Here is a 12,807-nt window from a genome sequence, read left to right on the forward strand (position 1 = left end):
GACAAACTCTGGGGGGTTGGTATCTCTTCCCTCCAAAATGTCTCATTAGGGTCCCCAGACTTGGTCTCCATCTCCTCTGTATCCCGCAGTCCAATTTAATTGAGCGACGGCTTTGCCACGGCACACTGCTCTTTCGACAGGAGGGTAAACTCATTCTGTCCATCGTGACATTTGCTTTCTTAAGGGCCTCACAATATGCAGCTTTAATAATTAAATGCAAGTCACATCGCAGCCTCTCTTTTCAAGCCTGAGGACACAGTGGGTTCTTTCTGATGGTTAGCTTCTGACCACGTGGTTTTTAGAAGCTAGTGGGGTTTTTTGTTTTGTTTTGTTATTGTGCATGACACTTTTCTCCACTTAAAAAAAAACAAAACAAACCAGCAGACTGCAAACCCAATCGTAACAGCTGAAAGAGCCGTGGTGGACAAATAGTGACAGAGAGAAATCTGAGACCCTGGTTCTGGCAAGGGTCTAAGAACAGCCTGCTTGACAGGGTCAGGAGTTTCCATTTGTCATCCAGGAAAGCTTAATGCTAGGACACAAGTCCCTCGTGTTTTATTGCATGTGTTCATTCCCCTAGGGTCAGGGTGGGTTTGTCAAATGTAAAGCTAATCTTTAAAATGATCTAAATAAGACAGAAGATCCAGGAAGGACTAAAGATAGCTCTTACCTGTGGTGTCCTAGCTCTTACCTGTGGTGTCCATTTCAAACAAAAGATTTCTCCTGGGGGAACTTAGAATGATTATAATGAGTTTGGATTTAGTTTAACCCAATGCTGATTTTGCACATTACAATGATTTGTCATCTTTAAGTCATGTGCCAGATGAATGCTTTAAAATAGATGCAACTTTGCGTGAATTCTCTACTATATAGCAAAATCTGATTGCTCTATTAATAGCCAAAGTCCTTGGCCTTGGCAAGACAGGGTGGCAGCGTCTTTAAAATTCATCATCTCTGCATAATTAGTTGTGAATCTCAAAATATTCAAGCTGAGGAATTAACCAGGAACTGGAGCCATTATCCTTCAGCGTCTCTTTTAATATTGGTCCACAGTCATCATGTCCTTGTGTTTTTCTAATTACTGCAAAACCAACTGTTTTTAATACAACTGCACTGACTCTTTGTAATTTGTTGAAGGGCTCGATTAGGGGAACATCATTGGGGGTTGTGGGACCATGATTCTGAAGCTTTGCTCAGTGGACCTGATTTGTGTATTTGAGATTGTGGGGCCTGAGGTGGGAGGGAGAGCTCATGAAAGTAAGTTCAGGACTCTGTGATCTGTAGACCCTAGTGGGAAGTCAATTTGTGAAAAATTAAAAGGAAATGAAATTCTGGTTCTTCACCCTGAGGAGCCAATAGCATGGCCTTAGGCAGCAGAACACAACTGTTTAGGGTTCTTGACCAGCTCCTATCTCAGCTGATGTTTTGCATCTGTAGGTCTGATTAGAAGCACTGAGGGATCAGGGCTGTGTCACTAACCTGTCCTCAATCCCCAGTGTCCAGCACTGGCCTGGATACAGATTAAGAGCTGAATAAACCAGATGAACTCGTTTCAACTCTCTTCTTTGCTTCTATTCTTTCTGTCAATACTGTTCATCCACTAACTAATGCAACGTGGAGATTTTCACAGAACAAATATTCCAAGATTGAAGGTTCTCAACCATTACATGTCTCTTTCAGGTCTCAAGGGTATGGTGCAGTTTCTTCAGGAAGAGGGGACTCTCTGTGACAGTAACTCCCACACTGGGGCAGAGATTATGAAAATCAAGCCAGGGGACATGCAACCATTTAAAAGAAACAAAACAAAACAGAGGAGTCTGATATGCCTCCAACAGTCCCCATGAAGAATCATCATGGAAGAGGAAGCTAAAGTACATCTACACCTTTGAGAAAAATTGGAAAAATGGATTCACCGATTTCTCTAGCATAACCGTCCAGAGAAGGAGAAATGTTCTTATTGAATTTCCTTCTGTAGGTAGCTGCTCTGAGTCATTCTTTCTCTGGTACAAAGAAAGGCCCAAATGGATGATGGATGTTGCATGAAGAGCAACAAGGCCTTAACCAGTCCTGTGCTGCATTTTAATTCAATACTCAGGAAGCTGTTTAACATTTATTCAGCACTTACGTTGTACCAGGCCCTGTGCTAAGTGCAGAACATGAATAAGAAGCAATCTTGGCACTAATGAGACACCTGAATATGCAAAGAAATAATATAATCTCAAGGGGCAAGGGACACAAATAAATATAGAGTAGGGAAGGAGAACAGACAATTATGAGTAACTTGGGCATGGCTGATGGAGGAGCAATGGGAAGACTTCCTGGAGGAGGTAAAGTCTGAACTCTCAATCTTAAAGACACAGTAGGAGTTACATAAAGGTTAGAATAGAAGGGTGTTGGAGTAACAGCCATTCCAGGAGGCAAGACCACTAGAGCAAAAGCGTGGAAGCCCCCAAGGGCATCATGTGTTCAGGACAGAACAAGCATTTCGATGATGCCTAGAGTGCTGAAGAATTGATGCTTTCAAACTGTGGTGCTGGAGAAGACTCCTGAGAGTCCCGTGGACAGCAAGGAGATCAAACCAGTCAATACTAGAGGAAATCAACCCTGAATATTCATTAGAAGGACTGACACTGAAGCTCCAATACTTTGGCTACCTGATGCAAAAAGCCGATTCATTGGAAAAGACTCAGATAATGGGAAAGATTGAGGGCAGGAGGAGAAGAGGGTGACAGAGGATGAGATGGTTGGATGGCATCACTGACTCAATGGACATGAATTTGAGCAAACTCAGGGAGATAGTGAAGGACGCCTGGCGTGCTGCAGTCCACGGGGACAAAAAGAGTTGAACACAACTTAGCGACTGAACAACAAAAACAAAGTTTAAGACAGGAAATGGAGAAAGATGAAGTCAGAAAGGCAAGGTCAAAGTGGGCTTTGTGAATCTTGTAAGTGGAGGACACTGGATTTTGTCTGTGAATAAGAAAGATTTTAAGCTAAGGAAGAATATGATGGGATTTTATGCTTTGTGGCAGCATGAATGGGACAGGCAGGGAGTTGAGCGGGGAGGGGCACAAGGAGGCAGTGGGCGTATTGACCAAATGAAGGCACTACTGGGGCGGCAGCAGACAGGCTAGAGAATGGGTAGGTTTGAGGAGCAGCTCAGCAAGAAGCCAGCAGAACCTTCAGACTGCCAGGAGGTGGAGGCAAGAGAAGGAATAGTCTAGGAAAACTTCCAGCTTCATAGTCTGTACTAAAAGAATGGTGAGACCATCAGCTAAGACAGGATTTTTACCCTTGAGATACCTGGCAGGGTAGGTAATGGTGGTGGGCAGCCAGATGGATGAATCCAACGCTTAGTGGAGGGGTCTTAGAGAAATTGCTGTTTCAGGTGTGAGATCCAGAGTGTTCAGCCAGGTGTGAGACTCCTCCTCGCTCCTCCTCACAGAGACTGAGCTTCACTGCTGCAACTCTGCTGGGCTGTCCCTATTTCACATTCTGGCCCTGGTCTGCTGTCTGTCCTTCATCTTCCCACCTCTGTCCCTGGCTCCTTCCTGCCTTCTCCCAGGTCCCACCTGCAGGAAGGGGGTAGGAGTGTTTGTTATGCCCAACATGGCAATTTAGAACAGATAGCTCCATGGAAACAAAGCCACAAACTTACTTTGCCTACTCCCTCACCCGCTGCGCCACCTACCCAGCTCCTAAATCCTGCTTCTGCTGCTGCCTCTCTACTAACAACTTGGGCTTTCTACACATATTTCAAAGTCATGCTATAGAAACCAACTTTGAAAGTAAAGATGTGTACTTACTTGAGTCCTTTAAGAGCCCATAGGCAGTGTTTTAGAAAGTAGGACTCTTTTGCATAAGAAGTAGAGGCCACTGAGTGCCCATTTTCTAGAAGCCTTGGAGGACAGATTGCCACTGGCAGGTACCCTCCTCTACCTGAGGGATATTTCAGTGGGCCAGGGAGAGACGGTGTGTTTGAGAAAGGCCAACTCTCTGGGACAACTTCCACTAAGGCTTTAAGATATGGAAAATTTCATCCTGCGGGTTGGGAATCTCTATTACAAACTTGTTACTGAAAGAGTGAACCAGCTCGTCGGGGAAGAGTGGGGGAAGGGTAATATCATCTTGAAGACAAAGGAGATAAAGGCAAGACAAAATTGTGTCTCCAAAGGGAAGAAAATCTCTACCACGTACGTAAGGCATGCACTCCTTTCTGTGTTTTTCTCTTGTTTCAATCTTCTAATCAACTTTGCCAACACCCAAAAAGTTACTGGTGCTGCAGCAACCCTAAATGCCCCTTTCCAGGCTTGCAGGAAGCCAGCACACACCCAGAGCCACACCAGCTGTCTGGACACATTTTCTGATTCTGGCAGCACTGACATTAGCCGCAGCTGGGGGTGGCTGGATCGGTCAGGGTGGACAGATGACAGAGCTCTGGCAACAAGTCCCATTTTACAGACAGAAGGCAGATGCCTGGCGAGAGGGACTGATCTTTGTGCTGGTTGTGCTGCTTCCAGGGTTACTCTGCATCTTATTCCCAAGAAGCACCAATGGGCCCAGAGGCTATAGCGATAGAGTGAAAGAAACCTCTCAAATAGGGATTTGTTCTGGTTGGAGGAAAGAGGATGAGCACTATGAGGATAGAGAGAAAAAAACTGAGGCTGAGACTCGCTTCATTTTGCAGTGAAGTAGGAAAAAAAAAAGAAAAAAAGTTAAAGGAGCAAGTTCTCTGTCCACCAAGGTCCATAGCCATCACCTAATGTGTATTCTGTATTGCTTTGCACACCTCATTTAAACAAGCTAGGTTAAAACTCTGGACCCTAAAGTGACTTCTTTCATACTCAGGTATGTCATCCTCATTCAGAATCAATTTGTCTTAATCTTTCTTCCTTTTTGGAGATGTTTTCAAACTGCCTTTAGACCATCCCTCCCCCACCCCCACTTCCTACCCCCAGAACCCCACTGTCAGAGGAAGAGACAGGTCTCAATATGAAGCCTGTGTCCTTTTTAGCAAGTAGCATATTGAACCACGGTATTCTTCCTTGACACATTCTCTCCACTCAGCTTTAGGAATGCCACACACTCCTCCTCTTTGCTCACTGCTGGCTCCTGCCCAGTCTCCTTTGTTGGTTTTTCCTCTTCTCCTCTCTGGCCCCCTCCTGATCTCAGCGGGACCCAGGACCTTAGATTCTGTTGGCACACTGACATCCAATTACCTCTACAGACCAGACTTGACCTGCCCAACTCCAGACTCACACAGCCCACCACCACCTATCTGAGACCTGCGACCTGGGACCCTTTGCTGCAGCGCTGAAATGCTTTCACCTGGACATACCTCTCCTCGGGCAACAAAGTACAGAGAAACTATAAAGGACTAAAAATAACTGCATGTGTATGCAGTTAGGGACAGATTCCAGAACATAAGCTAGAGACCAAAAAACCTCACTGCCACTTACGAAGGGCCTGGAGCAAAAGCAGGGTACTGTGCATGCCTCCTGCACACAACACAATCTAAGAGGTGGGCAGGCCACCCAAGCCATCCCTCTGGCTCAACTCCCGGACACACCTCTACCCTCACCCCATGTAAGGATCAAGCTTGCCTCCTTCCTTGGGGAGTGAGCAAGGGAGCCTGGGGTTTGTTCTCACTCCCCACTACTGCAGCAGGAACCCTAACAAAGCCTTGCTTGAATATCTTATCTGACCTCTGATCAATTTCTGTTGATGAAGGAGGCCAAGAATCTTGGTGGGCAACATACTCACATCTCTGCTTGCTTGATGGGCACCTTGAACTTAGCATCAACTACCGATCAGCTTCCTCAAGCCGCAACCTCAGTCTTCTCATTACGGTGGGCAGAGGGCTGTCCTTTCTAGGACCCCAACCTGGGAGCCACCCTCGACCCTGCTTCTTCTTTCACTCCACCTCCAATCTACCAATCACTCGTGTTGTATTTTTAATTAGAACTGGAATGAGACCATTGTCACTCCTTGTGTTGTACAGTGTCCCAAATCTGGCTATTAATATTTAAAGTTAATTAAAATAAAAACAAAATAGAGGAAAATGGAACTCTTAGAGAAACTATGGCAAAAAATTAAATGAAAAAATCCAGTTCTATTGTCACACTAGTCACACTGCAAGAACTCCTGAGTCTTGTGTGGGTAATGGCCATGGTACTAGACAGAGCTGATACAGAACATGCTCATCACTACAGACAGTCCCATTACTAGCCTGTGCTGCCCACTCCTTCACGGGGACCACCTTGGTCTCAGCCACTAACACATGTTGCTTGGATAAGTATAATGGCCTTCTAGTCGACCTGGCTTCTTCAGTCTTCTCAAAATAGCAGTCAGAGTGGTCCTTGGAAAGCATCTCAGATCATGCCACTGCTCTGTTCAGACTGCCCAAAGGCCCCCATGGATGGCTCTCAGGGGAGAAGCAAAGTCCTCAGAAAGGTGAGCAAGGCCTTACAAGAGCTCTGACCCCTTCTCCATTCATCTGACCTCATCTCCTAGTCTTCCAACATCCTCCTTCTGCCATAGCATCAAGGTGTCTGCACTGATTGTTCCCGGGCTGAGAATGTGCTTCCCCAAGATGTCTTCCAGGCTCACTCTCTCCTCCTCCACATCTCTGCTCAAATACCACCTTCTCAGTGAGCCTTGGGCTTCGTTGGTAGCTCAGATGGTAAAGAATCTGCCTGAGATGCAGGAGACCCGGGTTCAATCCCAGGGTCAGGAAGATCCCCTGGAGAAGGAAATGGCAACCCATTCAAGTACTCTTGCCTGGAGAATCCCATGGACAGAGGAGCCTGGAGGGCTACAGTCCATGGGGTTGCAAAGAGTCAGACATGACAGAGTAATTAACACAACAACAGTGAGCCTTGTTCAGACTGCTCTATTGAAATTTTAACATCTGGGCCCCCTCTTCCCGCTCTGGTCCCACCAACCACCACTCCTGAGCAGTCCTGTTCTTCCATATCCTATCCTGCTTTACTTGTCTCTTCCATATCTCCTTTCAACAAAAGATATTCATTTACTAGTTTATTCCAACCAGGAGATGCAAGATACACAGGTTTGATCCCTGGGTCAGGAAGATCCCCTGGAGTAGGAAATGGCAACTCACTCTACTATTCTTGCTTGGAAAATTCCATGGATACAAGAACCTGGCAGGTTACAGTCTATGGGGTGGCAAAGAGTCGGACACAACTTAGCAATTAAACACCACCAACAAATATCTATCTTTTACTGCCTGGCAGAGATCTTTGTTCATTCCTTCACTGCCAGAAAGCTGGCCCAGAGGAGCCCTTTAATAAGTATTTGTTCAATAAATGTAGGAAATTAGAGCCAGGAAGAACAGTTAAGGGTCAGCGAGGTGAGGTTATTCACTGTGGATCCATGTTAAGCGCAAGGGAGGAGCTAGACTAGCAGTTGGCCTGGCCTTCAGCATCTTCATGGAGAAGGACCCTTGACAATTAATTCCCCTTCCCCTTAACTGTTACAACAAAGGGACACTGACAGACCCCTGAGAGCTTACAAGGACAACAGCCTAACTAAAACGCCAGGGGCATTAGCCACTTTCCTTTTGGTAAGTCTTTGCAGGATCCACCCATTGGTCCTGCCTCTCTGGTGATTTGTAGGATGCAAGGAACAAAAAGGAGGCTCAGGTTAATGACTATTCTCACACGCCCATCTTACCCAACATGTCACAAATGCCAAGACAAATGGAAAACCGGTTAACACACACACAATTACTAGGTAATTTCTTTTTTTCAAAAGTAACATACCAGACTTGTTTTAAAAAGGACAGTCATGGTTACAACAGATAATTGCCAAATTAGTATTTGATAAAAGTTGATTAGTATGGAAAGAATGATTCTCCATTGATTCATTAAAGTATCTCTGATAATATATGTATTTTTAAATGCCTCAGGATGAAGGCTTTTCTAGTGCAAATTCTCTTTCAAATAAAAATAATGTGAGGGAGTTTGAGCCTAGTAAACAGACCTGCTCATAATGGGTAACAGGTCCAGAGTTACAGAGCATGATATGAGCAGAGAGCCTGGAACACCCCATCCATAGCTCATGGGGTGATTTAACTTGCCAAAGTGTGTAATTAAGAACAAAGTTATCTTTATAGCCATCCCTTCATTACGAAGATAACTCCATTGGAGACTTTTTGGGAGACGCCAGATTTGGAAATAAAATCCTTTCAGACTGCACAGCAATGTCATTAAGATAATACCAGAAAACAAATTGATGCACGTAGACAATGTTCCGTAAGTACCAGGAAATTAGATCCCAGGAGAGACGTGGAACTAAGATATAAGATCTAAGTGAGGTCGAAACAGAGCCTGGTGAAAGGCATGATCGAAGGGTACCCAAGACAGAGGCTCCCTGAATTTCCTGGGGACCCGGCGGGTGTTACCTGGGGTGGTGCTCTTCATTGCTTTCACTAACTTGCCCCTTCCAGCTCCAAAACCATTATTTCCATAGTCCGGGTCACTGTCACTATCACTGCTACCGCTGGCAGAGTATGCACACATTCTGGGTGCCTTGTCCTAAATGAGTAATATGAGACTGTTAAGATGATTCATGCAAGTCAAAATGGACAGTGCATCCTGCGAGGATGTTCACATCTGGCTGTTGGTCTGTGCACAGAATTCTATCCCCATTACCCCACCCTCACTGCCTGGTCCGTTGATCTGTCTCACGTGGAATTGGTGCCTTATATTAGGTTATCAGAGCTGCAGAAATGGGAATGTGCTGATGAAGCCATATGCTGCCACTGTCCAGGTACGGGACAGTCCCCACAGTTACCCCCTCTGCATTTGGTACACTACTTTATGGCATCTTATTTTTCTCAAGTGCCCATTAGAGCTGCTGTCCCAAGCCTAATGGTTTATTTATCTAGCTGATCTCACCACTAGCTTTCAAGTATCAGAGAGTATGATGGTAATCAACCTTGGGAACAAAAGAATACATGTTTGCCTAATTCATAATTTTATTCCAGGCCCTGAAAGACTAAAAAGCCTTTAGGAAAGTACACAATTGCTGGCTCTATAGGGTTATATGTAATCACTGAATCTACTAACAGTTCAAGGGTCAAGGGAATCGGTCTCCTCTTCTTCTCACATGAACATACGACATGACCCATGAGGATGTCACAGGTATGGCAATAAAGTCAAGTTCAGGAACTGTTGAGGTTGTTCAAACTGTATAGATGGTTTTTCACACTGTGCACATAAGCAGAATACTGGTATCTAAGACCTCAACCCCTTTGTGTGAATCAAGAGCATTTGGGGCTTTCTTTTACATTTGCAGACTGCCCTCTTAGGACCGATTATTCTACACCCACCCCAGGTAGTTTATGCACAGAAGTTAAATCTGTTTGGGAGGGTGCCATTTGGTCAGAAATGATAAAAACGTATTTTAGAATGTAAGCTCCAAAAAAAAAAAAAGAATGTAAGCTCCTTTATCTAGGGTTATGAATCCAAGCAATTATTCCTTTATTCCTTAATTCATTTAATTATTCATCCACCCATTCCAAAGATTCTGTGCTAAGCATCATAGTACCTACTCTAGGCTAAGTGGTATCCTAGGTTCTGGGGGTACAGAGCTCAATCCAGGAGATATCAGTCGTCTAGCAAGGATGACATTTATGAAGGATGACAGGTCTACAGCAGTGGTTCCAAGGGAGGCCTGTGTCTAGAGTTCTGGCAGGAAGCTGGGTATGATGAAATGCATTTTCATCCCTCTATTCAAGAGACATGAATGGAGCCAACCACTGTACTTGGAACTAGAAATATAAAGCTCACCCATACTTTACACTTTCCCTCCCTAGCAGTCAATGAAGCAGAGTTATGAGTTCCAAGCCCCAGTGATGACTCTTAGAAGACCATGCAGGATTTCCAATGGACTGAGCTGGTGAAGGATGATGAGGAAGGAACCCCAGAGAGGTGTGTGTGTGTTGGGGATATGAATATTCATAGAGGCTCCTTCCTGCCAGCACTGAATGACACCCCCTCTTTTTTTGTTTTTGTTTTATTACTTCCTTGGAATTGCTTGAATCCTTTGCCACTATCACTACCTATTGTTTCTGAACTGTTTCCCCTTCAAGTCTGGGTGTCTTTTAGAGTTTTATAAATTTTTTAGTTCCACAAAGCAAGCACAGAGTCCTTAAAGCATTGCTTCTCAAAGTGTGTTCTGTGAACCAGCAGCATCAGCATCACCTGGGAATTTATTAGAAGTGTTTGGATCTCACCCCATCTATACCAAACTGGATTCTGAGTGCAGGCAGCAGGATACACATCACATGTAGCCCTCCACATGATTCTGATGTCTGCTCACATGTGGCAGCTACTGCTTAAGAGGAAACTGAGAAAAGCCTATCATTTCTGTGTCTGATTAAGGCATGACAAAACACGCTTGTTTACTCCTTTGCCTTTCAGACCCCTGTTCTGAGTGCTGGACATGGAATTCAGAGGGCTGAGTTCTAATCTTAGTGCCAGAGTAACTTTCCTTTGGACCCTCACCACAGTCCAGCATCTCTGGAGCTGGTGGCCTCTGCTGCACATTGAGGCTATGGGCCCAGGGGATCATTTCCCCTACTTGTCCAGGTTCTCATTTACATACTGAGGTGTTAAAGGCTGAAAGAAGGCTCCACCACACTGGCTATGTGGGATCTCTGATGTGGGCTAATCTGGTATTTGCTCATCATGGTTGGGTAGAAACCTTAGTAGAAATAGTAATGGGGCCTCCTAATGCCAGGAGTGGGAGAGCTGAGGTGGCAGAAGCAGGAAGGGTCAAGGAAGGGCGAGGAAGCTCTGGTGATTGACTCTTATGTCCTTCCACCCACTCTTCTCACTGTGTGCGGGCACCACCAAAGACCCCAGAGTGGGCCAGCCCAAGGACAAGGTGAGAAATCATGTACAAGCTGAATATGGCCCAGGTAATGAGTTGGAAGAGGTAAGCGGGAGGGTGCTAAGGAGGAAATACCATGTAGCTCCTGGAGAAGACCCGAGTCCCTGAGCCCTGAGCTCCTCCCCAGGTCCAATCACATGCCAGGAAGCCTGTGTGTGTGCCATCTCAGGGAGGATGAAGGACGAAGGACTGTGAAAATGACAGGGATTGAAGAAACACAAGTCTCACTGACCCCAACAAGTCATTTGACCACTCCAGGCCTCAGTTTCTTAATCCCTAAAGGGAATATAATCACGCCTGCTTTACCTGTCTCATAGGTGCAAGGTAAAGTTAATGTAACTGATAAGATAATGAAAAAATAATCATGAACTCATTCTAAGTGGTGCTGTTATGGTTTGGGAGAGTGAATGACAGTCCCACAGTATCTCATCAGGGCAGAGAATCCTTACCTTGAGAGTCAGGGTGCAGATGGGCAGAAACAGTTGAGTTACAAGAACACAGTGTTATCAGTGTAATTCAGGAAAAAAGGAGAGCCGTGGGCCTTGGTCATTCTTCACTGAACCACAACAAATTTGATTTAACATTAACTCTACCACAGAAGTGGTTAAGGAGGTCATTCTTCCCACTCAGGCCCAGCAGATGGAGGGTGCCCTCCTGGCGATCTCTCCTTACCTGGGTCTCTGCAGCAGCGTCATCACCCTCCCAGGCTGGAAGTGGCTTGCTCGCCATTGTGTTTTCGACATATTGGAATGATGAACAATTTTGAGACCTTGGCTCGGCTTCACTCTTCATTTGGGAATTGATTTTTCCTAAAAGAGGAAATGCATATGAAATCACAATCAGCTTCCTTCAACTCTTCACAAGTTTAGGGAGGAGGGGAGGACATGTAGAAATAATCAACAAGGTCCAAACACAGCAGAAGCTTGGTTTGCCAACATTCCATCCCCTGCAAGTCTTGCTAACAGAAACGTCTGCATAATTACATGCATCGTTAGAGGATGTTCAGTCTTGGAGACCCAAAGGCAAACTGCCCTCGGACCACTTTTCCACAAGATGTTGACAGTCTTTCCATGTTAGAAAGCATTTAGTGGGCAAACTGCTTGGGAAAGACTGATCATTCTCCAGGTAGTGTTATATTAATACATCAAATAGCAAATAGATTTCTTCTTATAGGAAAAAAAAAAAAGGATTTTTTTAAACTGGAGGATAATTGTTTCATATAGTGTGTTGGTTTCTGCCATACATCAACATGAATCAGCCACAGGCATACATATGTCCCCTCCTTCCTGAATCCCCTTCCCATCTCCTGCCCCATCCTATCCCTTGAGGTTGTCACAGAGCACTGGGTTGAGCCCCCTGTGTCACACAGCAAAGTCCCACTTGCTATCTGTTTTACATATGGTAATATACATGTTTCCACACTATTTTCACAGTTCGTCCCACCCTTTCCTTCCTCCATTGTGTGCACAAGTCTGTTCTTTACGTATGCGTCTCCACTGCTGTCTTGCAAATGGGTTCATTGGTATCAACTTTCTAGATTCCATATGCATGTGTTAATATACAATGAACAAACGGGTTTCATTTTTGGAGAATATATCGGAGTCTTCATTGTGCTAATGGGGACAGTCATGATTTCCAAAGGGAGGATTTGAATTTGCAGCTTTTCCCAAACACAGTTGATTAGGGAGCCCTGATTGGTCCCATTACTTCATGGGAAATAGATGGGGAAACAGTGGAAACAGTGTCAGATTTTATTTTTTTGGGCTCCAAAATCACTGCAGATGGTGACTGCAGCCATGAAATTAAAAGACACTTGCTCCTTGGAAGGAAAGTTACGACCAACCTAGATAGCATATTCAAAAGCAGAGACATTACTTTGCTGACAAAGGT

The 12,807-nt window shown here is 44.9% G+C and overlaps 1 protein-coding gene across 11 annotated transcripts in view; it reads right to left on the minus strand.

The window, feature by feature from the left end:
• The window catches only part of NCKAP5 (NCK-associated protein 5), a 1,206,846-nt gene that overhangs the window by 66,007 nt on the left and 1,128,032 nt on the right, over nt 1-12,807 (minus strand). For 9 of the 11 annotated variants that reach the window (XM_010853619.1, XM_010853624.1, XM_010853623.1 and 6 more), the window contains one exon: nt 11,590-11,726. In XM_010853619.1, the coding sequence (XP_010851921.1) occupies nt 11,590-11,726 (137 nt within the window). Of the gene's footprint in view, nt 1-7,182; nt 8,556-11,589; nt 11,727-12,807 lie in introns of those variants that run through there. The other 2 variants (XM_010853629.1, XM_010853621.1) reach the window with 2 other exon arrangements.

This window comes from Bison bison, unplaced genomic scaffold, assembly GCF_000754665.1.
Source record: "Bison bison bison isolate TAMUID 2011002044 unplaced genomic scaffold, Bison_UMD1.0 scf7180017864330, whole genome shotgun sequence".
NCBI lineage: Eukaryota > Metazoa > Chordata > Mammalia > Artiodactyla > Bovidae > Bison > Bison bison.